Source organism: Aplidium turbinatum, chromosome 12 (genome assembly GCF_918807975.1).
Source record: "Aplidium turbinatum chromosome 12, kaAplTurb1.1, whole genome shotgun sequence".
In the NCBI taxonomy this organism is placed as follows: domain Eukaryota; kingdom Metazoa; phylum Chordata; class Ascidiacea; order Aplousobranchia; family Polyclinidae; genus Aplidium; species Aplidium turbinatum.
The window spans coordinates 9,643,331-9,670,915 of record NC_137483.1 but is presented as its reverse complement, the minus strand read 5'-3'; the positions used below and the strand labels follow the sequence as shown (position 1 = coordinate 9,670,915).

Genomic DNA, 27,585 nt, shown 5'->3' with positions numbered 1-27,585 from the left:
GTGTGCAGACGTTGAATCAATGCAAAAATAACGAATCTTGCTGTCTGGGAATAAATACAAAACGATAAGATTATGACCCAGACAGAAAAATCTGTCGTTTTTACAGTGATTCGACGTGTGCAGACGTTGAATTAATGTAAAAAACGACGGATTTTACTGTCTGGGAAGTGTCTGGTAGGTGACAGACAAAAGTGACAAGGAAAAGTTGGTTTGTTACTGACAATCTTGCGCAATGTAATGTTGTTGCATATTGCACCAGGGACGCATCCAGTAACTAACCTTAGACGGGATTTTAATAAAACTCGATAAGTTGGTTCGTATTAATCCATTCTTGTAAATGCTTGATGTACAAAGTAGCTTCGATCCGCCACTGTGTTGAACTAGCTGCTTATTAACACTTCGTGGTGTAAATGTGTGCAGAGTAGCCTATAGGCTTGGACGTTTAACAAAGGCAATGATTTTAATAAAATATAGTTTGTTTTTGTTCATGTTGTCTGCGACCTTATCAACACAAAGCAACACTACCAACTCAGGTAAGTGGATCAATGTATTTGCAGTTTTTACCTGAAGTTACTTCTTTAAAACTAAAAGCTTAACGTGTGATATTGTGCACAGGCTGATAACAATGCATGAAACATCTTTACGAGTCTCTCAAGGTGTCAACTTGAAGACAATTATTTAATTTTGTTTCAGTATTTTGATTCATTTTAGTAACTTGAGTTGAAATTATACAAAAAATTGACCTTTTAAAATACTACATAATTTTTTGTCCATAAGTTAGCTTGTAATTTTCTTTCTCTGGACAAAAAAGACAATAATTATGTAGAGTGGGCACAGGGTTGCATTTCATAAAAACATGATTGAAAAAGTCGTTCTTTCATTGTGCCCTTAAAGTTCAAGCCAAGTTGTCATTATTTGCAGTTCGATGCAAATCAGCGAATTTTAATTTCGCCAACATAGGCTATTGGAAAACAATAAAGTTGGAAATAGGAAATAGTTATAAATTTAACCAAAGTTTCACTTTTTGTGATATTCAAGATATTTTGGCTTCAAATTCTAAAAGTTGTTTAACAAACGTTACCTATGAAGGCAAGAAACAAAAACTGTGATTTAAATCTGAAAGCAAGTTATTTGACTTTTGATGATGTATTGGCAAGCAAACACGCTTTCGAATGTCAATTAATTATTTGTAATTTCTTTTGATCAGAACCATGACAGGAAACAAAAGGATTTGATTCGAGCAAGGTTGTCTTGACAGCACGAAGGAAAGCGCAAATATTCTTACAGATTCATTAATAATGCCTGTCATGGTCTACTCTTGATGACGTAGCTCACTGGCTGAACATCCTTGTCTTTGCAAGTGTTTGAAAATGATAATTTTATGGTTTTAATTAATTGTCGCTCTACAGTCTACAACAACTAACTTCTTTTAACGACTTGAAAATGATTAAACATTGAACAACCATCTGTAGCTTATAAGGCAAGCTTTAGCAACTTTTCTTTACAGCTTCAAACGGTTTCCAAAATGAACAAGACCGATACTGTACAGCAAGATATTTTTTAGTTATTTCCAGCAACTTTATAATGCAGCATTTTTCTTTTTTAAATGCAGCTCTTTCCAAGCATTGTGCCTAAAAGCAAAAGTAATAAGGAAAATGTTTTGACTTTCATAGAATTCAGGTTCAGATGAAATTGTATTTGGATCTTTAACAAAAACTTGCTTTACTTGTAGTAAGTTTTCCTGAAATGTTGTGGTGATCATTTTTTGTCTCATTGACCATTGTATTTGTCAGTAAATTTAAAGCAAGTATAACGGAGAATAATCAATCGAATAATAGCAAACTGGTGATGGCTTGCTGTATTCTGTCACCTGTAAACAAAATCTTGTATCTCGTTTCTTGCATGACAATGTTCGTCATCCAATTGAAAAATATCAGCTAGGCTACTTATGTGCTTTGTGAATGCGATATTGTAAAGATTCAATCGGGCAATTTAATTACTGCAGAAAAATCGTGGTTTTGAATTTCATCTTTTCAGAAACATGATACTGCATCCTGCAATGCTTTTATCTTCTTTATCAAACAGTCATTTTTCTTTTTGTGAATGGTTTTAGTAGGATGCTGTTGACAAGACCGTTTTCAAAGGATAATCGTGGCCTAATGAAAAGGTCTGGTTTCAATCTTTGCAACTGCAACACTTTTGAACATTAAAAACTGAAGTCAAGGAAAAAGAAAAATTATTTTTAAAATTATTAACCAAGAATGAATTATTGATTAATGCCATATTTGCTTTAAAAAAAAAAAAAAAAAAAAATCTTGGATAGATGCAAAAGCACCACTTCGAAATAACAGGTTTGCTTTGAAATGCGGCGTTGTGGAGTTTTCTTTGGCTGCAGGTCCCTAAAAAGATTTCAAGCTTCTAAAATCAAAAATATACCTTGGATTACCCTTGTCGACAGTGCTAGCTGTCAATATGCAGCATATTCGGCAATGCACGAGGTCTTTATAATGTAAAAGTCCTATTCTACCCAGTATTGACATACATTTTCCAAGAATGCAAAAGTGCAGTGTTATTTTTTTTAGCTCTAACAAAATAACATGAATTTACTGGTTTTATTGGTTTGCATTGGTCATACCAAATAATTGAATATATGGTGTGACAACGTCATACCATATGAAGACCGACAACACAAAATTTCATGATATGACGTGAGCTATTAAATATTGAACTTTTGTAACAGTTTACTTTTTTGATTTCAAGTATCTATAAAATGCTGGACGGACTAAAAATAGCTAGGTCTATAGACGACAATAATCTCTAACCCGGTGGTACGAAGAGCCGATTAATACTTTAATTAATAATTGGTTGATGTGATCTGTTGAATATATGACTTCTATAGCACTATTTTCTTATTAGTTTTTTTATTATTCATGTTAATTTTCATGGCATTAGCAAACTCCAAAACACGTTTATCAGTCTGAAATGAGTTAGGCTTTAGGGGGCGGTGACCCCGACGGTAGAGTACGGTTTGGGAGGGGTCAGAATCGTCGTCAATTATTACTTTGTGCATAGAGTCTGTGACTTTGCACACGCAGCTATATCAAATCAATTGATATTGGGATCATAATTATAAGGATAAGTACTCGATTCTCTGTCCTTTTTTTTTGCCTCGTTTGGCAGGAAATGTAACATTCACCTGGTAAACTCGGTAGCACAAAGAAGATTGTCCAACGGGCCACGTTAAACTGTCTAGGCTTGGCTTTTGTTCTCACAAGCATAAAAATAATCATGTTATAATTCATTTATTACAGCTCTACAATTGCTAAGATCTTTCAGCGACAAGGGGCCAGTTTTAATTTTGTATCAGATTTAGTTTGTCATGACCGGATTTGCCCTCACTGCGTTATGCAAGAAGGAACACAATCGTTACCGCTTTTAAAATCTTTGGTATGACCCGACCATGAATCGATCTCAGGTCTACCAGCACCATAACCGAAGGCGATACCACTCAGCCACTGAGCAGGTGCTCACAAGTATAAACTTGCGGTTCAATAAACTAAACATTTCTTGTCACTAGAGGTGTAACTTCAGGTCGTGCCTTTGAGGCAAACAGAACTAAAAGATGTTTATTGGCTATACAGTATAGTTCTGATGTAACTACCAATTTTTGAACGCAAAAGTTACGTAAAAGATACTAATTTTCCACATTATGCTTGCCTTGAGGGACACAATTTGCTTCAATGCTCTTTGCTCAGGTAGGCTATAACCCTGTAAACCTGCACACCACATTTGTTCATTTGCACCACAACAACTGTCCGTCAAGCAGAACTGCTAATTAGAAGAGGTCGTGGATAGATAAAACTCATTTGTAAAATAACAATCTTGTATTTGCAGAAGAATGCTTTACAACTGAGCCCTTCATTTGCTCGTCCGGAGAGCCGATTCACCGGAAAAATTTCTGCGACTTTGAAAGTCACTGCAGGTAAATAACCACGTCTGATATATGTGTTTACAAAGAGAAGCTAAGTTCCAATTAACAATATAATTTGCTAGTTTTTAAATCCATGTCGCATCCCGATGATTTAGCCCAGCATTTCTTAAACTGGGGTAAATTTACCCCTGGGAGTAAATTTCCTCGTTTTGGGGGTTAAATGAGCTATCAATCAAAATATCCACATCAGTTGACGGGACAGAAAAGTTGTGCCAGCTGTAGGTATTGGTATTGTATATATCATTTCACCGCTTGACGGAAATAACTGGAGATGATCTCAATCAAAACTTGAAGGATGACATCATCAGCTATCTTCAAAACTTGCAGGAGGAGTTTGAACGATATTTTTCCGAGATAAATACTGGCAGCATTTTGATGAAAGTAGCGACTAATAATAATCCTTGTGTATGTAAAGTGAAAGATGTTCCTGAAGCAATCCAAGAAGAATTTATAAAATTAACAAACGATTATTTTGCAAAAGATGAATCTCACTCTTGCAACCTAGAAAAGTTTTGTGTTAAAATATAACATTGCTATCCAAGGATAGGTATTCCAGCTCTGAATGTTCTGGTTTCGTTTTCTTCAACTTACCCATGCGAATGCGGCTTCTCTGCATTGCTTACTATCAAACCTAAAGCACGAAACCAACTTCATCTTGAATCCGTTATTTGTTGTGCATTACCTCCTACTTCATAGTCGGCTGCATAGCTGAGTGGTGAGAGCCTTGGAACGGCAATCGAAAGAGCGCCGGTTCGACACCGCTCAAGAGCATGCGGTGTCGAACCGGCGCTCTTGAGCGTGTCTTTGTCTTTGGCAGGACACTTAAAGGCATGCCTGAAGGTGGACACGAAGATTGGCTTTCTTGCCTTCCCGTCCACTTAATCTACAGTAAATCTTCTACCACCGGGTCGTCGTCGTCGTCGTGTGAGCGTCTGGGGCCGAGGGTCTATCCTTTAACCACCCCAGATTCACGATGTTCCCGGACTACACTGGAAGGCTACTAGAGAGCAGCCAGTCTTTGGCTTCATCATCCATGACACGCAGACCTTCCACTCCGTTAGGTGGCTTGAAGATGGAGCAGTCATTCATGATGTGGTCTGCGGTCTGTTCCTCGGCACCACATTCACAGGAGGAGGAAGAGGCCATTCCCCATTGGTGCATGGTTGAGCGGAAAAGCCCGACGCCGCACGGAGACGGTTGAGGCGCACCCATGCCTGTCTTGGTAGTGTTAGACCGATGGGGCGTGTGTCGGCGTCGGGGATGAACGAATAGAGTCTGGTGGCGGTTGACTTCCATTCAGAACTTCATTTATGGTCCGCCCAAGCAGCCGCAGAGATGTCTTGTACATCAGCGTTGATAAGAAGTTGAGCGGCTGGCACGAATGGGTGTCTTGATTTCAGTCGACGGGGGTGCTCGTTTGGGAGAGCAGAGATCTTGTGGTGGAGAAGGTGGTTAGGCTCCAGTGCCCGTCGACCGAGGGACAGAGTGGCTTCTTCGCGACGAAGCTCAGCGGGTTGGATGCCAGCGATAATGGGGAGATTGTCCAATGGTGTGGGACGCAGGCATCCGGTCACTGTGCGCAGGGCGCTGTTTATGGTAGTGTCGATGTTATGGCAGTGAGCACTGCGGCACCAAACAGGTGCACAGTACTCTGCTGAAGAGTAGACAAGGGCTAAGGCTGCTATACGCAAAGTGTCAGCACTCGCCCCCCAGCTAGAGCCTGCCAGGCGCTTGAGTAGCGCAGCGCGGGATGTGAGTCTCTTGCGCAGTGACACCAAATGGTGGCGGTATGTGAGCGATCTGTCCAGTGTCACCCCAAGATATCTTGGTTCGGGGCAGAAGGACAGAAATTTTCCATTGTTCTGGACGTGTAGCTCACGATCAGCTTCCCGATTATGGAGGTGGAAAGCTGCTGTCACAGGTTTGGTTTCGCTGAGTTTCAGTCGCCAGTTCTGGAGATAGGCTGAGAGAGTTCATGTCCTGGCTCAAGGTGTCTTCTAAATTTTTCCACGACTTTGCGGAGTGGAGAATTGCCAGGTCGTCCACATAAGCATATTTTGCGGAGACCGTAGTTGGCAGGTCGTGGGTGTAAATGTTGAAAAGAAGTGGAGCCAGGACCGATCCCTGTGGGACGCCGTTTTTCAGGCGTCTCAGTCTGCTTCGCCTCTGGAGAAGAGCTTTAGTAGTTGCGATCCCTAAGCTTCACAAGCCACCAGAGGACCCAAAGGAGTTATCGTCCAATATCCCTTCTCTGTGTTCCTTTCAAGATCCTCGAAAGACTGATCTACGCACGCGTCAACCCAATCATCGACCCGCTCCTTCCAAAAGAGCAAGCTGGGTTTCGGCGCGGAAAATCCACCGTAGATCAAGTCACACTCTTAACCCAAGACATCGAGGATTGCTTTGAGGCAAAAAAGAAGGCCGGCGCTGTTTTTCTAGGTTTTACAGCTGCCTATGACACCGTATGGCATTGCGGCCTTACTTGCAAGCTGCTTCGCCTGCTTCCTGACCGACATAATATGGTTCATATGATTATGGAACTTGTCAGGAATCGAAGCTTTACCCTCACCACCGGTAGCTCACGGCGCAGCAGACTGAGACGCCTACCACGGGGTGTAAGCCTGGATACAACTAAATAATAAATCTCCTACTTTACCAGACATTGAACAACTCGTTGCCAAAAAGCAAGGGCAGCCGTCGCATTGAATTTTGAATAGGCCAGAAGTTCAGAACTGATGGAATTTGTTACTTTCGTTTTTAATAAATGTGTAGGCTTACCATTTTATCTATTGGAGGTAAATCTGATATTCGTCTTTGTTAAAAGGTAAAACGTACAAAAAAGATTAAGAACCACTGATTTAGCCTAACTGAATAAAATGTGTTTGCTTTTTCTGAACTATTTAACTTATTTAAAAAACTACACAATTATGAACATTCGGTTAAGCTTATTAGATTTTGAACAGCCTGTCGTAGACTGCTGTCTTATCAATACATAGTTACATACCCTTAAACTTTCAACAAATATTTGGACAAGTTTTCTCCAGTTGTTTTTACTGTTCTGATATATACGATAGTACCAGCACAGCTACAAAAGCCCGCCCTTAGGCTACGAAGTATGCGGAATGGAAAACGGAAAACAAGTTATAGTTTTTTGTTTGAACAAGTATAGTATGTGGAAAACGTTAACACAAACTGTCGGGTTGTTTTTTCCACACCACATGCGCTATTTACAATTTCTTTCAAATGTAATTAATATAATAAAATAATTATTGCATAAAATAATATAAAATAATTAAAACATATTTATCTTAAACACACCTTTGTGGGAATTGGACCGTTCTTGGTTTCAAGTATTCAATTACAACCAACCTGTTGTATTTCAAATACAGGTGGTTTTACTAATGTTGTCATATTTTAACTTTTCTTCAAGAGAATGTGGTGTTTTTAGAGATGTTTTGGTATAAGGGCCCAGCATCTCACTGGTACCAGACCTAACTTATCTTCTCAATGGAAGTACACGCAGTAAATTTTAACAACTAAAAAACACATTGTTACTGAAACGCAAAAGTCTATTACTTGGCCCTCTGAGACGGTGGGCCCATCTTGCTCCCGACTTAACACGGTACTGCTCACAGTCGCTTCGCATGAAAAATTTCTTGTGCCTGCCGTAATCGTTTTGTAGTCAATAACAGTATTTTTTTCTGTAGCGACGGTAAAGATGAAATAATCTATGACGCAACCATTCACACTGACGACGACGGTTTCAGATGCCCTTCTCAGTATATTAATGAAACTCATCACAACTTTTGCTTGTTACCAAATGAACATATATGCGACGGCGTTTTGGATTGCCTATTCGGTAAGATAACTAGAAGCGCTCAACAATTAAAGCAATTTTGTAAATTTTCAATGTCTTAATTCATTTGCCGTTATTGTAGGCTACGCTTGTTTGTTAAGGTCTTAACGTATTTAGAGCTTCGGTAGAGAGTTTGTCTTGTTGAACCATAAGCATACGAAACCCAGCAACATAATCAAATTTAACATATTTAAATTTATTACAATAATATTTACTGAAGGCAAAATGAAGAAGTCTTAACTTTACAGACAGACTACTCTTACAGAAGTCTTAATTTTTTTCCAGCCTAAATCATAGCTTTGGCTAAGAGTGTACCACTTGTGCGAGGTATTTTATTAAAACTTCAATTCTCCACTCACCACAACGTTGAAAGTTTTCTAAATCAAAGTAAAAGAGTGAGTATACAGTATGACCAATTCGAAAAAAACACGTTTTGCGTCTATAACAAGGAAATCTTGTAAAAATTTTAATCTTTAAACGTAAAGATTAGGATTTAGGTCAGGAGGCTAAATCTTGGTCTTTAGTTGTTTCTTCCTATTTTTTTAACAAATGCCCAGCGTGCTGGTTTAATTTTGATCATTTTTGTGTTCAGAGTGTTGAGAATAAAGTTTATTTTCGGATCGGTTTTGCAACGTTTGGGTGGTTGTGAGCACGGTCGGTTTTATGATTTTTTGGCTCTTTTTCGGAACAATTTAGTAGCAATTTATTTCTGTATTTGCTCACGTTTATCAATTTTCAGTTTTGAAATGTCTATGTCATGTCTATCAATTCACTGAGTAAAGTCTAGTCCCCTTAATTAAATTTTTCACTTTTTAACTCATTTTTAAATTCTTTCATTACAGCTTAACATCGGTTAGTCTTTGTTTTAAATCAACGCTGGCTCATTTAACTAGAGAAACCTACACCACCGTGGGGTACCAGACCTGTTCTTGATTTTCAACCCACTTTAGAACTGGTTGCTGTGATTTCCCGAAAAAAATTGGGGTGAAATTTTGTTATGACTATTGCCTAAAAGATATCAAGTCCATTGTGCAAAATTTGGTGAAGTTTGAACAATCAGTAGTGCTGCCGCAAAGCCATTAAAACTTTCACTCGAAACAGAATAACTTTAGAAAAAAAGTTTTAGTTTTTCAGTAACTCCGTATTATCCTCTGAATGACCCCATTTACATATTTCTTAAGCTGAAACGTCGGATTGTTAACCTAAATAGTTTTTCCTTTTACAAAATTTACTTTGACAAAGTTTATTTTTTTGCACATCACTATGATGTATGAATTTATAGGTTGGGATGAATGCGATTGCAACACAACAATGCGTTGTAAGAAAGAGTACGATACTCATCCTGAAGTTTGTATTCCACGACGTTACTTTTGCGATGGCACGCGGGATTGCCCCTTGGGAGAGGATGAGATAACACCCAGGTGAAAACAATAATAATAACGGCTCTCACATGCATACGTCACTATTGCAATATCAAGAGTATTTATGCTATAACGTCTGAAGAGTTTAAATAGATGTAAAGAGGACTGATTTGTTAGCTATGACAGACCATTTCTATCAAACTGTGTTCGATAAGATCTCAATTTGGTTTCTTGTCAAGCTCGACAGAACCTAACATCCCGTTGCCTGCTTCTTGATGCCAATCAAAATATTGCAACAAGCCAGTGTTTGTGCAAAAAACAACAGCAATGGAAATTATCTTATATTGCTTTCCTAGCCCTGGTGTATCAGGTTTCGTATGTCCAGTAACCAGATTACGCCGTACATCTTCTTGTGTGCTCCCGACGACATTCTTATGTGATGAGATATCAGACTGTGACGATGGAATAGATGAATGCTTCTGCGATTCCACGGAATCAAACACAACTAGTGAGTACAACACTAAAGTTTTATCATTAATTTTGATTTTTGCCCATATCAGCTTATCATAACATCTGGATTTTTCAAACTTGACCACTTTGCAATTTTGGCACAGTATTGCCATTTGTTAAATTTCATTATAAAATTAAATGTTTAAATTTTATGTTAAAAGTTAAAAAAATGTAAAAATATTTTTGGTTTAGTTCTAATGGTAATATTATTGTAATTTTTGACATACTTAATTTTTGACATACTTAATTTGATTGATTGATTTGATCTTTATCCTCAGAGTGGGAAAGCTTCTTTGAGAGCTTAATCCTGACAGTTTCGCATACTTGTACAGAGTTTGGACCATTGATGTAGGCTTGGTCATCGAGATTGACAGAGTGGAGTTTCTGCTTATTGTTGAAGTGTTGTTACCGGGGAATTATTCTATTCACTAGATGCTGTGGAATGGAGAGCATTTCTGAAATGCGTTGCTCAAGGGCACACCCCGATATAGTCAAACCAAGGCCGCATGATTTTGAGTCAATCGCGCAACCACTGAACCAACAGGGCTGAAAAGTTTTGTATTTCTTTTACTTAAAAACGCATTTCAGTGAAATTCGGTCTTATTTTGTCTCATGACGCAACAGAGCACAAATGACGTCATTACCAGATACTGGATTACCCATCAGCTCTTTAAAAGACATTTTAGAAATAACTTAAGCAAATTACACAGATAACATGCGATGATAAAAAACTAATATAAGTTTATAAAACAATTAAAAAGTTTTGCGACATACAACAGCCATCAATTTTAGATCCAGGGACGTAGTCAGGGAAAAAAAAGAAATTGCTCTCTCCCCGAAATATTTTAAATGAACATTTCAACCTGTGTTACAGCATCGTTTGACAAAGTTTTACTATTGATTTAGGCCAAAAGTACTCTCAAAATGCGTAATTTTTAGGTATTGTTATTGAAATTGTATGGGGAAGACCCCTCAGTCTCTCCTTCGAGTGCACCGTCTTCGCCGACTCGTTGCCGGGATAACTGACATGTGCAATAATACTGATTTCCTCCCTCTCCTGAAATCTTGTGCTGGTTTCGCCCTTATTTATATTCATCTACTGTATTGTGAAACATCTTGCAACATATAGTGCTGAAAATATCAGTCAACATTACTTTTTCTAAATTTGCATCTGATGAGGCAAAATGGCTTCCTTGATAGCTCCTGAAACGTCCAAGTGCATTCATGCACAGCGCAAAACATCTAGCAACTTACGCAACTTATGATCAGAAACTGACAGGAAAAACGAATAGACTAAGCTTGATCTGACGCATAGCCAAGGTATGGTATTGTCTTATGCTGGCTATTATTAGCAAACAAGCGTAATCTACAAAACAATGAATGCCCCCCTGCAGAAAATCCTGACGTGTTATGCTACAGGCTATTACTTGAGTCTTTTTTAGCTTTCTTTTGTTTGTTGTTGCGCATTGCAACAGATTATTAATATTTTGTTTGTCAACTCATTGTTGCAACTTAGTACAATGTTATGCTTTCAATATCCTACACTACAAAAGCATAATTTAATCATGCCCATAATCACCGTAATGCGCAATATCATTTGCTTCAAGTTGAGAAACTTTATGTATTTATGTTATTGTATGAAATCAGACTAAGACAAGATTTACACCAAACAAACAAAACTGTCTTCAGCTTGCAAAAACGTCAAATACGTCAAACCACAAATGCCGCATGTTTGTCTCCTTTATCATTCACACTAGGAATCCAGTTTCTGGTGTGAATGGTAAAAGAAAACAAACATGCGCCATTTGTGGTTTGACGTATGTGACGGTTTTGCATGCTGAAAACAGTTTTGTATGTTTAGTGTAAATATCGTCTATGCCTTTTTATATGTTTGTCATTCGAAAACGTTTCATGTATTTTTAGAGCAACATTCTAATATATGTTGAGAACAAAATTTATTCCAAAAGTATACCTTGGAAATGTAACTTACTTTTCTGAAAAGTTATAATGATTTAAATAGAAAGTACTACCACCTATTGATTGAATTCATTCATTGTGAAAATCTTTCCCTTTGGACCACGTAAGCCCCTCTGGAAGCATATCTTAACGGTTTTTCATAGGCCTGCTTGTAGAGACCTTAGCGTAGAGACTTATTTCAGGCACTGACGCAGGCCCCGTTGCTTTTTTTCCGTGAACGTTCTACATATGATGGTAACTAAAGCCACTGCTGGTTACCTCGAAGTAATTCATACGTGTTGCCGGCTATTGCCGTTAACGGCTATTGCTGTTAAAAGCCGTTAACTGTGCTTCAAAAGTTTAACTGAGCACAGAATAGAACACGCTCCTCTAAAAATACAGTATTGTTTAATTTGTTTTTTCATTTTGATTCTCAAAATATGAGGCCAGGGATGCATAGAATGCAGGGATTCTATGAATTCCTGTATGATGCACATACATGCAGCATAGTTGCGTTTCTTGGTGGCTTATCTTCTTATCATAGCTTACCGGAAGTTCTTAATAAGAGTTAGGTCAAATACAAACAGCCTGAATTGTTTACGTGGGAAAAATCCAAATATCATATATATTTGCTGTATGCCTTTCTTCCATCAAACTGTTAGTAATATTCCTGTTTTTCTACCACTAGCCATACCACTGGAGCTTACGAGTGGTTAATATAAGTTTAATGCTTTAGTTAACAGCTCTCGTCTCATTTTCGCTAATATCTAGCATGAGCAACCGTCACTGCTCAAGAGTGAAAAAATACTGTGGCCTATTGGTCTGGTGATGAAAAGGGTTCAAACAAAGAAGAAAGAATACTGTGGCTTATTGGTCGTCCACTTAAGTGACGCAATGATTACGAAATCCACACGAAGTTCATATGCGCATTGGTTTGACACGGCTTAAAAGATTTGTGTTGCAAAATACCTGATGATTTAAAATAAGCATTTCAAACCAGTGACTTTAATATCTGTGTTCAATGGCTGGATTTATTTTGTTTGGCCAGCTATGTACAGAAAGTACGAGGCCCAATTACCGAGACTGAAAGAGTAACGTTTTACGCTTATGGTCGAAGTGCTGTTGTCAGCAAATTATTCTATCCATTAAGTGCCGCCAAATAGAGAGCAGTTCTTGAAATCCGTTGCTGAAACGCACACCCCGAAAATCAAACCTGTACCGCGTGATCTTTTTGTTTCTTTGCTCATAAAGTCGAGAATTTAACCAACTGTCCTAATGTGGTGGACAAAAAGGGTTTGAAAAAAAAAACTCAGGTTGTGAAGCTGCTTCGCAAAAAAAAAAGAAAACTTTGGTAAAATATCGGAAAATATTATCTACCAAAGTTAATTTGATAAAGCAGCAAGGACGTTACTACTACGTGGTATTGCGTTATTATTTCGAGTTTAGTTGTTTAGTTATCACAACCTGTTTTTTTTAAATGACGTGGTATGTGTTTCTGGAAAAGGCGTCGAAGTTGATTAATTTTATATTTACATTTTCAGCTTATTTCAACGACGGCTGTTTTCGTTGCCTCGATGGATCACTGGTAATTCCAAACAAAAAACGCTGTGACACTGTGTTCCATTGCAAAGATCTATCTGACGAGTGTTTGTGTCCAGAAAGCCCAGACAATCCAGAGATACCCGGAATTTGCAAACAGATAAGCAAAGGTAGTACATGCATTTGCTAATGTTTAATTTGATATTCTCTAGACCAGTGGTTCTTAAACTGGGGTGTGCGCCCCCCTTGGGGGGCGTGTGAGACTCACAAGGGGGGCACAAGAAATTGAAAAACTCTGCATGAATTATGACTAAACATGTCTTCACAACCACGCTGAACAGTCGATTGTTGAAGATGCAACTTTGTGCTACAGCAGTACCAGTGTTTGCAGAATGTAGAGCGTGTTGTTGTCACATCTCGCATTCTTTGTGATGTTTTAGACGTTGATAAACATTTCTGCGACGCCTTAACTCTCGTAACACAACGGTTTTCTGACACAGCAGCCTCGAGCTCTAATTGTAATAATAATGGCAACGACTCACTGACAAGTGACAGCGGCAAGAAGTGCAGCAGTATCCCCAACTCTACAACAGTACCATGGGTAAACTTTTTTTTAATTTTAGCATTGATTTAATTAAGTTTATTTTTAGTTAATCAATTCTATTAAAATAAAATAAGTGGAAAAAGTAGAAAGTATGACGAAGATTATCTGAATTTTGACTTTATAAATGCCATAGTAAATGACCAAGTTGTACCACAATGCGTCACATGTTTTCAAAATCTGAGCAACGACGCTTTGAGACCCACTCGTTCGCAGCGTCATCTTTGAAAATAAAACACCTTGACCAGCAAAATAAACATTTAGCTATTTTCCAATGCAAGAAAGACTCTTTTAAAAAAAATGAAGATTGCAAGTAGCGAGTGCTTTCGTCAATTGTCGTCGGCTAAAGTTGTAAAAGCGTCTTTCGGAATTGCTCACATGATAGCTTGGGAGAAGAAACCCCACCACAGACAATTTACAAGAGGAATTCTTGGAGCTAAAATGAAATTCTACTGAAAGGGATGACTTTGAAGCAAGGCCGCTAACTGAGTTCTGGGTGAAATATGTGCACATTTACAAGAGTGTGGGTGCTGTGGCTATACGCACACTTCTTCCAGTTTTCATCCATTTGTGCGGAACTGTTTTTTCTACTCCCATGAACATTTAAAGACAAAATCTAGACACAAACTTGATTGTGAAGCCGAACTGAGATGTGCATTATCTGCTACTAATCATCGAATTAAACAAATGGTAACCAAAAAACAGTTAGGCCTACATCCGTTGCATTAACGCAACTTATTTGGAAACGAATTGCTGTTCTGCGTAATGTTTTTTGATTTCGAAACAAGGTGGGGCGCGAATTTTGTTAGAATTGTATAAGGGAGGCGTGTCTCAAAAAGTTTAAGAACCACTGAGTTTTTAACTTCAAAACTGTCTTTTCATCAAGTCTTTATTTGAAAACCGTTCTTTTAGCCCTATAGCCTACTCTCAAATCTGCTGCTTTTATTCCTATACTCTCACATCTCCGGACAGCCATTTAACTGGTCCAAATCTGGTAAAGATTTGGGCAGATCTGTACCCGATCTGGTAAATATCTGGACCAAATAAAGTTGCTGTCTGGGTTCTGACCTATGTGAAAGACGGAGACAGAGTTATTGTTTTCATAAGTCTTAGGCAATAATACATAAATGGAGTATAGACCACACCATTGATTAGGCTATATAAGTTTGGTTACAAAAACTTGAGTTTAGAAAATAAAACCCCATTTCATAATTGGTTGAAAATTGCTGTTGTTCAAGGTGAAGGAGTTTGCAAAAGTGGTGAGATACTTTGTAAGAAAAATGATTCAAGCGCCCCTGCTACATGTATCAATAAGACGAACGTGTGTGATGAAACGTACGATTGCCCTTTCCATGAAGATGAGTTGAATTGCGTTGCAAATGCCGCGGGAAACTTTAACTGCTCCAATGGGTTAACGTATATACCGATGGATCAACGGTGTGACAGTAAGTGCGGTTTTGAAACACATAAAAAGTGGGATTGTTTCTTAGCTTCAACTTATCTCGCAGGAGAAAGTCATATGGGCTACTGTACAGTAGCTTGATGATCGTTGTTGTGAAAAACATATTCCACTTAGCTGATTTGGATGTGCAGAAACTGTGATCGGATTAGCTTAATGTCAATCAGCGCAAGTCAAAGATTAAACTGAAACTTCTAATTTTGCGGCCAGGACTTCTGATTAATAAGCTACGTTATGCATGTACTCCACCCTAGTATACATATGATACCGGTGAATACTGCACCATATGCATCACCATTATGATTGCATGACACAAACAATTGTGATTCTCAAACATCTGTTGCTTATTAAAATATTCAAATTATGTAGCACAGTTTGTGAAAGAAATTTGGTGTAATTAGGAAATTCACTTGAAAATCGTCTACATGCAACACTTTAATGCCATTTTTTCATAACAATCACAGACTGCAAAAGTCTCACCAATTTTATTACAACTCACACTCATACATTCTATTTACTATATAAGTTACTATTTGGTGCTCTAGTGGCGCGATAATGATGAGCCCAGCCTCATGGGCGAAACACCGTGTTTATTGCTGTCACTTCTTGCTACAATCGGCTGCCGAAAAACACATAATTAATTGGTGAGTCTTTATAGCTAGCGTGGAGACTATACACCGTGATTTTGCACATGAGATCACTTATACGTAGCCTAACCTACAACATTTCATGACATTACAGTATATGATACAAATTTCAAACGCATCAACTTCAGAAGCGCTATACGATTGATATAGTACAAACATAGCATAGTACGCCAGTACGGTATTATCAACTATGCAGTAGATTGAGTTTCGTTTTTGTTGAAACCAGGATTTCGTGGCTCAGTTGAAGGTTATACAATAGATTGAGTTTCGATTTCATTTGTCATAGCACATGACTATAGGGAACTGTGTTCCGAAAACTATAGTGCAAACCGCTACTATCACAGCGAACACGCAGCATCAGGCTGAAACAGGTCGTTTGTATCTACATTTATGAATTATCAACTGTGTTTAGACTGTAGCCTACTTGCAGAAAACACTATTTAATTGTGAAAGTTTTTACTTTTCTATTTTAATAGATTACTCTGATTGTGGTGATGGATCGGACGAGGAATCATGCGACATCGAGTTGTTCCAGTGTCATACATTTTATTATCAAGACCCCGAATCTACTGATCCACGGCTCTTTAATTCTTTACAAAAAAGTCAGTTTTTATAAAATAGATTAACGTAAAATTATCTCAATTTTGGTTTTATTGCAAATTTATTTTCTACTTAGCTGGTTACTCGCTGTTTATGCATTTTGTATGAGATGACGTAGGATGCATTTATAAGATGTCTCGAAAAAGCTATAAAGTTTTAGGAAATGTGTGTGCAAACTCATCACCATTTAAAATATTTGGTGATGACACGATAAGTTGTTTTTTTATTTGCATTTCGTCTATCTGTGAAGGCATTAGACATTTTCATTCACGCCACAGGATTAGTGGCGCGATAATGATGAGCCCAGCCTCATGGGCGAAACACCGTGTTTATTGCTGTCACTTCTTGCTACAATCGGCTGCCGAAAAACACATAATTAATTGGTGAGTCTTTATAGCTAGCGTGGAGACTATACACCGTGATGGTCAGCGAATTGCAATTGCTCGCTGCGTTAGTGTGGACTCAGCATTGTATTGACTGCCAGAAAGTTGTCTGCGTATGGCCTATATGCTCTAGTATCTTTTTCGCCCAAAAAGCAGTGATAGGACATCGCAAAAACGTACTGAAGACAAGCCATTAGTGAACGCTTTTTGTTGTTGTATCTTGCCAAAGACACAGCCACATGCTCTTGAGTGGTCTCGAACCAGCGTCCTTTTAGGACATCGCAAAAACGTACTGAAGACAAGCCATTAGTGAACGCTTTTTGTTGTTGTATCTTGCCATCCTTTCTGTAATGTTTTGCGCAATCCTTGACGTCTAGCTATCTCGGACGAACTGTCATAAACAAACAGATAACTTTATTTGAATCTCAACATGTACTCAGACTTCAACATAAACTAGCAACGTAAACGCCCACATAGCTGCAGCACTAAAACGATTGACTTATTATTGGAACTCGAGTATGGAAAGACGCAACGCTGTCAGGAAAGCGTATTTAACAGCAACCAATCAAGAGGTCATGGAAAACGCGATACAAACTTAAAAGGCAAGTTCTCAAAGAAATTAAAAGTTTAAAGGCACGTTTCCACTATTACACTTTCGAATGCCGTCCCAGGGCTCTCATCACTCTGCCATGCAGCCAACGACGCTTTTTGATTTAAGACAATGACAACGCTGTTTAATTTAGCTTTAAATCGTGTGAGCCTTCCCTGTTCAACTGCATGCCTTCAATACATTTGGCTTTCAAAGTCACACGTTTACCACACTTAATTGTCGTGTTATCAACGTTTGGCATTGTATGTGTATGGGGAAGACTTGTTTTTGGGGCTTTGAAAATATCTTTTGCCAAATCCGGATATTCATGCCCAAACAATTTTTGCGACGCATACTCTACCTCCAACTTCCCACTGTTACTAGTAGTCAAACACATATAAAAGTAGCCTACTTTGTCAACTATTTGACTCTGCATTAAAAATTAAGGTAATAGAAAATTACCCAAGTTACAAAATATTGGTTTTGACATACCTACAGTTAAAATGTTTGATGTGTTTCTTAAAATCAACAAGAGAAAGATTTTCCTCTTTTTGTTGCATATTTCTGTGTGTTGTCTCGTAGCAATTAAGCATAGCCTACTTAAAATGGCATATTATCTGGATTACTGGCTAGTTTTGAGAAATTAAAAAAAAATAAACTTCGGTACTTTTCTTGCATAAGTTTGACTTTTGAACGATGCCAGTTTGCTATAGAGAACTTAAGTAGCCTATCTACAACTGTCATCTGAAAAATTTTAGTAGGTGACTTGGGACTGCAAAAGGACTTCAAAACAAGCAATAACTGAGTTTTGTTCAAAATGTGATTGCGGTAATTCTCATAAGCAGCTCTTCAATGTTGCTATCACTACAAAATAATGTGGTAATACTACAAAATAATGTACATTGTATAATGTATACCTAATGTAGATTTTAAGTGATCATATGTTGTAGATTACAACTATGATCACTTAAATCGGTAGGTTATAAACTTTTTCCTTGTTGAGATCACCATGAAATCACTAATTCTGGCACCCCTCCTAAAACGCCTAAAACGTTACAGTCACCAACGATTCAGAAGGTTAGTTGAAGGCCGGTTAATAAATGCAGGTTCTTAACGCCATTTTGTAACTATAATCCTAATGATCAGTGCCGGTCTTTGGGGTGTGCAAACCGTGCGATCGCACAGGGCCTGCAAATTAGGGGGCCCGCAATTTACTCAGAAAATGCAGTAATTTTTGTCATTTCCAATAAAACATTTAAATATCTCAGTCAGGAATTACTAACAAGAAAACATAGAGACTCAGCTTTATTTCCGAAAAATGCCGAAGAAAACATGATCTTATCCTTTTGTTATTCCACCGGACAGCACCATTTTACAGTAATATTCATACCCAAATTTTTGTTGAACATGCTCTCAGAATGCACCAAATTCAAAGTAGTTTTTCAAAATTTTCTGGGGGAATACCCCCAGACTCTCCGCCTCTGAGTGTCGCCTTCAGAGAACACCCCGTCAGGCTTCGCCCGCCGGCTGTCAAAAACCCCCTCCTATCTTTTCAAAATACCTAGCTACGCTACTGAATTGGATCATTGTATTGGGGCCCGCAAAGCATATTCCGCACAGGGCCTAAAATACCCTAAGACCGGCACTGCTAATGATTCAGCATCCACGCTCTCCCGCGGAAGAGGTATCGCATCCCTTAGCAGTGCGTGCACTCCTAACTTAAACCTATAATATTTTGCTAATGTTTATTACCATGATCATTCTTAACATTTACTTTAAGTCTTCATTTCAACGTCCAGTTACTTTTCTTTGTCGCCAATTCCAAGTCTGTTCGAAAACGACTGTGGCCTCAAAACAACTCTACAAAACCGAAAAAGGTTGTAAATGTAATTTATGAACCGTCCAATATCATATCTCCAGTATTCGACGTCAACCGCCCCCGGTATACAACCGCATGTGACGGAATAGCAAGCTGTGAAAGTTCGGAAGACGAATGCAACGCGACACTTTGTCCATCGCCTTTACCTGATTATTGCTACAATGTTCGGCATGCTTGTGCATTCACGTAAGTTCAATCAATCAATCAATCAATCAATGTTTTATTTGTCAGTAACAGGAACATAGGTAGCCTACATGTTTGAAATATGCAATATACACAGTACAAAAGTTACACAAGTTCCCATACCGACAGGGAGACAACGAGACGACCATACAAGCAAATTAGTATGGAACGTCATAGAAGCTAGTAAATGCTAACTAGTTGAAAATTGTGACTATTTTAGTTTCGTACACAAGGGAAAAGGATAGGGCTATGTTATTGCAAAATCAAGATGCCATATGTTTTGATCTTTTTCGCTCTTGATTTTATTTATTTTACCTCAAGAAAAAAGATAAAAAAACAATGCGGTGGTATTGCATTGCATGTTCATAAGCGCTTGGCATTGCATAATGCGCACCTTATCTAGTAAATATTACTTTGGTAGCGAAGAAAAATTTTGAAATCTTTATTGTCTTCCTTTAGGTACATCTTTAATGATATTGTGGCATCGAAAAACTTAAAAACGATTTTTCTAAAAAGCCTTTTTTTCAGTTGTAATGTCTCAAAGGAGGCTTTGATTGGGAAAGAAGTTTGCGACCAAATGCCGGACTGCAATCCTACCGACCCCCCAAAATCTGATGACGAATTGAATTGCCCAAACAGGTAAACATAAAAATTATGTAAACTCTAAGCCCTTCAAAGGAATAACGCTACAAAGCATATTTTACTGCAAAATCTGTTTCATTCTATGAATAACGAAAGCACACATGTTTGGCTAAGCTTTTACCTTCCGAAGGGCGTTGAACTGATTTTTTTTATTTTTACTCAGCTTCGACATCTACCAATGATACGGTAGGACACTACTAGTACAAACGCTGTCAAACGGATTCTAAAATGAAATACTGTAATTAGTTAGCTGTTATGGTCTCCATATAGCGCTCAAGAAAAAAATCAAGTTTTCATATTTTTTTCTCCCAACTTGTAGTAGGCTACAGGTAGCCTACAGTTCACACAGAATAATGTTTGTATCTATCGTGTACGACGTAAACAACACAGAACAGCTATAGCGGTACAATTTGTTGCAAAATTGTAGCATTTAGCTATAGGCTAGCTAAAGGCTAAAGAGTCAATTGAATATTTTTTGTTCATTTTTTTCGCAAATATTGTTTATTTCTCTATTTTATGTGTCAATTTTTTTTATTAATCAAGACTTTACTGCGAAGACAAAGGAGCAACTAGGCTTCCAATTCACATTCCTGAGTCAGCCAAATGCAATAACGTCTCAGACTGTTTCGACGAAAGCGATGAGATGAATTGTACCAGTAAAACTCATTTTTATTGCAAACTCGGTACTATGCCGCGCTACTTGCCCCAGTACAAGGTGAGGTAACTTACAGTTTACAGTACTGCCACTACTAAACTAAACAAAAGTTTAAGCGTAGCATCTGTGGTCTTAAACTTAGCCTATTCTTGTTTCTTTGCATTACGCTTTTTTCTTTAATGTTTCTAACTGCCAATCTCGATTAAGTTGTCGGCTACATAGCCGAGTGGTGAGAACCCTGGAACGGCAATCGAAAGGGCGCCTGTTCGACACCGCTCAAGAGCATGCGGCTGTGTCTGTGGCAGGACACTTAAAGGCATGCCTGAAGGTGGACACGAAGATTGGCTTATTTGCCTTCCCGTCCACTTAATCTAAATCTTCAATCACCGGGTGTAAGCCTGGATACGACAAACAAAACAAACAACCGCCAATCCATGAACTCGCACTGGGCTCTGAATTGTTTGATGCCGAAAGCAAAGAAAAAAGAAGAGGCTTGAAATTGAAAAGAAAAATGGCGTAAAATAATTGCATAAGCAGCTACTTTACTCTTCAACGACAGTAGAATGCTCTTTTTCCGAGCCACAACAACTATCCAATCAGTTTACAATATTTGAGAAAAAGACTATGTAGGCTACCACCACTTAACGAGATCGAAGCAACAACAGTGTTCAATAAAATCAATTAGTGAACTTTTGGGTTTAAGCGTATAATATATAAACTTCATCCAAGCTTAATCAAACGAATTGTTATTGAAACTGGTTATTGAATGAGTGGGTCTTCATGTTATGTTTTTGTCTTTGATATACAGCTCTAAGTTATGGAAAAAATATTTATTAACTTTTGTTTCCGTTTTGTTTAGAAATGCAACGGTATCCAAGATTGCCAAGATGGTGAAGATGAATGTCAAAATTGCTCCAAGAGCCCGATTTCATCTGATACGTATCTTATCAGTTCATACGTGCTTCAAGCTTTCGTTTGGATTATTGGTAAAAACTAAACAATTAGTTTATAAAATTTATGTAACTCATCACCAGCTAACCTATAGAGTACAATACATCATTATTGCAGTAAACAACGTCTGTAGTGAAATTAAGTTAACCCAATCATGCCCAGGTTCCCGTTTTGACTGAAGACTCAGGTTGTCCTTATTTAGTACTAAATCCATACGCTTACAAATCTTTACTTCAAATATCATCGTCATTTGTTTACAAGAGGGAGAAAATTTCTCTATGATTATAAAATTTGTGAAATCCTTGTTTAATTATTTAAAAATTTCTTGTTTTTGTGTAATACACAAACAATGATTTTTTTTAAATGTATTTTAAAAACAACAACTTTGTTTTGCTTTTATATCATTTTATATGATCAGTTGTTGCGATTTACTATCCTCTCCCGGAAACTGAAAGTTGATAAGTTATCTTAAGATGTCAGTGTTTGCGGTTTTTTTTGCTATCTCCCACCTCACGAAAATTCGTATTGTTCAAAAAGAACGAATTTTGCAAGCTGGGATATTTGTCAGCTTTTGAAACGATTCCATTTTTACATTGACTTGTTGTCAAGAAACGTTGAACCGATATAAAAAAACTAATTTGCTTACTTCGAACGGTTGATATGTGGATTGTGACAAGTTTAGCAGCAAAAGACAACATAGTTTCACTTATCAAACAGTATCAGTGTTCAAACGTTGAAATATGTATCAAGTATTTTGATTAAAACATCAACTGGTATAAATAAAGCATGTTCGTCCACCAGAGTGTTCTCTCACTATGCCAAACGGAGACGATTCTAGACCAGAGGTGTGGATTAAGAGCTTAAAATTTTTGGCCGGCGGAAAGGGGTGAAGTTTATAATGTGTGACCTTTTAGACAGTTTCCGCTATGTCTCCAGTTTACAACATTTACTAAGCATTATTTTTGATACGCAACCCCACAAGTTCAACCATTGTAAAATCAAGCAAACAAATCTTTACCATAGGCTACATCTCTTGTAGTTACATTTTATCTGTAGTAGCCCATAAAGTCGGAAAACCAGACAAAAAATCCGTTGCTGTTTTGCGGTTGAACGAGGAGTGAACAACTGAACATCCTTTCGCTGAGCATCTCACTGAGGTTCCCACATGGGTCATAATGTAGTGAACAAAAGATACAGTATTGCCAGTTGTGGACCCTGGACCAAGCTTGTTATGTGTATGTGGCCAAACAATGATGCACGTTTGCATACCCCTGTTCTAGACGAAATGTATAGTACAGTTAATTGTACAGTTGATTGCCACTTTTCCCGTTCGTTGACGTACCGGTGTATTGACTATTATAGCCAGTAGTATCTTTATCGTCCCGGGCGAGACCAAAACTATAACGATATGATGAGTATTGAGTAAGTTGATGTTGATATATTGGGTTTATAACACCATGTCTTATAGCGTGAACTTTTGTCCAACTCACTAGGGAGCCAGTGCAGCATATGAGATTGACCCTTTTTGTGTGTTGAAAACTCCACATAGAGTTCGCATACTTTTTGATTGAGCGGCATAGAGCCAAGGCAGTCAAACAAATGGTTGTTAGACGCAGCATCCGTATCTCTCAAGCCGACATTAACCAAAACAACCACGATTGAGCAAGTTTCAATTGAGCAAGTAACAATTATTGCTGGCAACCCAGTTAACTCTATAGGCTACTAAGCTTTCCGATAATGTGATTTTACGCTGATGCTTTGTTGCTTAACGTTTCTACGTATCATTTTTTTATCTGGTTAATACAAAAGTAGGCCTGTCTTTCACACTTTGATTGCCTTCATGCAGGCATATTTGCTACCTTTGGAAATATTGGAGTAATACTTCACAATACTCGCCAACTCTACTCAAATAAAGATTCCTTATCTCCTGTTGCTTACAATCATCGAGTTTTAGTCACGAACTTGGCTCTGGCGGATTTATTTCTTGGGGTAAGACTTCACTTTGATGCACCTGCATAAGTTTATAAAAGTAAAATTTCAAGAATAAATGAAATTTTAGTTGCAAAGCTTTTGCGCTTGGATAGAAATGTTATTCAAATCTGTGGCTTGATTAATTTTTAAGTTAGATCATAAAGTTTTAAGTTCAGTAGTTTTCTATGGCTATTATGTTTGCAGCTTAGCCTATTTGTCTGTAGATAGTATTATTCTCTTTTTCTTCATTCATTCAATCAAACGATTTTCTTAGATTTATCTGATTAGCCTCGGGGTAGCCAACAGCGCCTACAGTGAAATATATTGCCGAAGGGATATTCAGTGGAGAGCCAGCAGGACTTGTTCAGGAATAGGAGCCATCGCTCTGATAAGCGTACAATGCTCAGTATTTTTGCTGACCATCATGGCTACTATGCGTTTGTTTCTTGTTACAAGGTAGGTTTAACCTTTAAATTTTTCATGATTTCTAATTTTATAACAGCATCATCCATGGCCTACAATATATTTTCTTTTGTATTTTGGAAATGATTAAGTTTAATTTTTTCATCCTTCTTTAGGCCAATGAACACAGTTTCGCAGAGACGATATATCTTTGTGGCCATATTTTTTGCTTGGTTTGCTGCCTTCATACTTGCATTGGCACCATTGTCAGAATCTCAGACGGACTACTTTGTCTCTGAAGTCTGGTAAGTTCAACATATAATCTTGACGGGAAAGTTGTCACAGCTATTGCAAACAGTATACCAACAAAGCGGTGAAATTTAGAGTTCGAGCGCAAAAACTAATTCATGTAAAACAAAACGGCAAATAAGTTTGAAACTACATAACATCTTGAACCAACAGTACAGTGAACGTTGGTGTGCTTTTGACAATAAGCTAGTATTTCCTAACCGTTTCAAGATGAGTCTACCGTAATCCTATTTTTAATGCACTTCCTGCTTGAAGCGTGCATGACCAATGAAACGTGCTTCCTGTTATGCTTTGGTAATATTGACTCACTTTGACATAGGCCTCACCAAAACATAGATTTACTGACGCGATTTCGTTACCTTACCTTTGAAGGATATGGCAGTGCCTACGTGACATATTTCGATCAGTAAGTTGTCTTGCAAACAGGGCATCCGAGAGAAATCAGGACTAGTCGGGAAACAATACCTAAAATGGGCTCCAACAATTTTTTTTTTTTCAGCAAAAATAAAAGCAACAAATTTGTATCATGCGTTGCATCATATCTTGTAAGCTGAGCTTGGTCTACTTTTCTCAGCGTGAAATTGAACTCCTTTTAAGTTTAGATTTTAAGAACATATCAATAGGAAAAAAAAAACATTTTACAATATGAAAATCAACAAAACCACGCGACTACACTTGCAGCAAAATTGCTGAGGTTGTTCACAGTTTTGTCTAGAAAAGATTGTAGAGTCGTATCATTGGCACATCTCATACGCGATGCCTTTGGCACATTCAACCAGTCTTTAAAAATGTCGTCACATATACACTTATACAGTACTGTCATATATCAATATCTACACATGCTGCTCCATATCCGACACTGATTTTGGTGGCTGGGCGATCCTGGACCAGGAGATCGACTTCCTGAATGATGGATTCGCAGTAGGCATTTAGGACTGCTGAAGGTACCCTGCCTATGTGTAGTGTTTGAGCACTGCGGGAGTGTTTGCTGATGATCCTGTTATCCACTTTTGTCTGTTTGTTGAGTCAAATGTTGGAAGAGGCATTGTTGGGTCGGTGACGACGTCTCCTCTTCTTGACAAGTCTGCGTACCAGTAAACTATTTGTTCCAATCATGATACTAATCGAACTTATTGTATCTGGTAATTTTAGTACCGGTACTGTATAAGTGGAGAAAAAATTATAAGCACACAATACAAGCAATAAAAATGGCTCAACAAAGCGTCAATTAACTCCGGACCTTTTGCAATTCAAAGTTACGCGTCACAGCGTCAAGTAATAAAGATTTTTCAACGTCTGATTTAATGTACATCATGCATAGGCTGTTCAATCGGTTTTGAGTCATGGTGAATCATAAATAATTCTTTACAAATTTCCGTGTCCTAAAATTAGGTTTTAAATCTTTATCCGTGGACTGACAAAGCCTTGAATTGATTACCGTATTCCTGATACTTTCAAAACGCTTGTAGAGGCTTTTGACGCAGGGCCGATTATCGAGATTGACAGAGTAAAGTTTCCGATTATTGAAGTGCTGTTGCCGGGGAATTATTCCATTCATTAGGTGCCGCTGAATTGAGAGCAGTCCTCAGAATGCGTTGCTCAAGCGCACACTCAGAGAGTCGGACGAGCGCCGCTTGATCTTGAAGCTTCTTCGTTCACGAAGTCACACGCGCTAACCAACTGAGCTATCGGGGCGGACATCTATTCATTGGATAAGTTATCTAGCCATCCATAGAACAGTTTTTTATCGCTGTATGAATAGGTTAGTCGAGTGAATATTGTTTAAAACTAATCCACAAAATGCAGAAAAGCATAGATTTGAGACTGCTCAAGTAGGCTGCTTGTATGAGACAGCTTTCTTTAGAATTCCTATCTGGCCTGGTTACAATTGAAAAATGATACAAGCTTAGCCTGCAATCGATCAATTACTTCAAAAATGATATGAAATCTGGACAACACTACGAACTCCAAATAGATTTAAGCAATGGTATCCATGAGCAGACAATAGACCAAAAGGGTTTACTCCCCTAAATTGCATCTTGCTTGAACATTTTTAATCTTTCCAGACATGTTGGATCAATATGCCTGGCCAAAGCAGTTTTTGAAGTGAAGGTTCAGTTAGTCAAGCAAAAATAGTAGGCTACGCGCTTAGCCGAACGCAAAAGCATCAGTTTTCAAGTTCAAACAATAGAAACCCTTTAATGATGCAGAAATCAATAGGCTTGACAGCACCAAATTTTACGTCTTGAAGCAGTTTAACATCGCCTACAATCCTACATTAATACGAGAATGATTTGTTTTTGATGAGAAACATCTGAAGTAGCATCTACCATGATCGAACAATGCTTGGAACTGCTTATTTCATTCAAAAATTTGTAAATTTTTTAAATTGGTCCACTATTATTTTAGTGGCAAAAATGGGCTCCCCTCAAAGTGAAAAAAAACGAAAAACTACTCGTTTTTCCTTTACAATGCTATGCTAGGGGGAAAAGTTGCACGACTTCCCCCTCTCGGAGCCCCTGCTTGCAAAATGTCAGCCCGAAACAAGTGATGAAATCCACTTTTTGGTTTTGTTCGTTTCAACAAGAATCTTCATTGTTGAAGCCACCTTCCCACAACTATGCTGAATGAGCAAGCTAACTGGTTGTTCTACATAGTGTACAATCATGGCCACCTGAACATGGTAGCTGTAGCTCTAGGTATCCATGTGTACATACTTGACGACGTCTGGTTGGGTTGTTTTCTTACAGAAGGCTGAAGTACCTATATGATTTACAGTAATTAGTCCATATTCTTCGTCAGTCTATATCAGTGCTCTTTAACAAGGGTTCAGTGGAACCCATGTAGTGAGGTTCCATGAGATTAAAGGGTTCCATATGGTTCCATGACAGTTCCTAATTTCTTTAGGGAAATTGATTTTTTGCTTCAGTATATTGCTGCGTCATGCTAAATTTTTAGATCACCTGCAGAAACATTGATAGTTGTTGCGTCACTTGTTCTTTGTTACGCTTTTAGCAAGAACGTTATTGTTTTACTGTAATTTGAAGTTTTGTTAGTGCGGTTCCCCGACAAACGTGAAAATGAATCAGAGGCCCCGCAAT

The 27,585-nt window shown here is 38.0% G+C and overlaps 1 protein-coding gene across 1 annotated transcript in view; it reads left to right on the top strand.

The window, feature by feature from the left end:
• The first annotated feature begins 437 nt into the window (after positions 1 to 437).
• The window catches only part of LOC145780735 (uncharacterized), a 36,395-nt gene continuing 9,247 nt past the window's right edge, over positions 438 to 27,585 (top strand). The window contains exons 1-15 of the mRNA XM_082592361.1: positions 438 to 533; positions 3,895 to 3,982; positions 7,699 to 7,850; positions 9,130 to 9,268; positions 9,565 to 9,716; positions 13,216 to 13,383; positions 15,053 to 15,259; positions 16,397 to 16,522; positions 19,413 to 19,557; positions 20,083 to 20,193; positions 20,740 to 20,911; positions 21,711 to 21,837; positions 23,649 to 23,791; positions 24,048 to 24,229; positions 24,352 to 24,480. Of these exons, the coding sequence (XP_082448487.1) occupies positions 455 to 533; positions 3,895 to 3,982; positions 7,699 to 7,850; positions 9,130 to 9,268; positions 9,565 to 9,716; positions 13,216 to 13,383; positions 15,053 to 15,259; positions 16,397 to 16,522; positions 19,413 to 19,557; positions 20,083 to 20,193; positions 20,740 to 20,911; positions 21,711 to 21,837; positions 23,649 to 23,791; positions 24,048 to 24,229; positions 24,352 to 24,480 (2,120 nt within the window). The 5' untranslated portion in view covers positions 438 to 454. The remainder of the gene's footprint in view (positions 534 to 3,894; positions 3,983 to 7,698; positions 7,851 to 9,129; positions 9,269 to 9,564; positions 9,717 to 13,215; positions 13,384 to 15,052; positions 15,260 to 16,396; positions 16,523 to 19,412; positions 19,558 to 20,082; positions 20,194 to 20,739; positions 20,912 to 21,710; positions 21,838 to 23,648; positions 23,792 to 24,047; positions 24,230 to 24,351; positions 24,481 to 27,585) is intronic.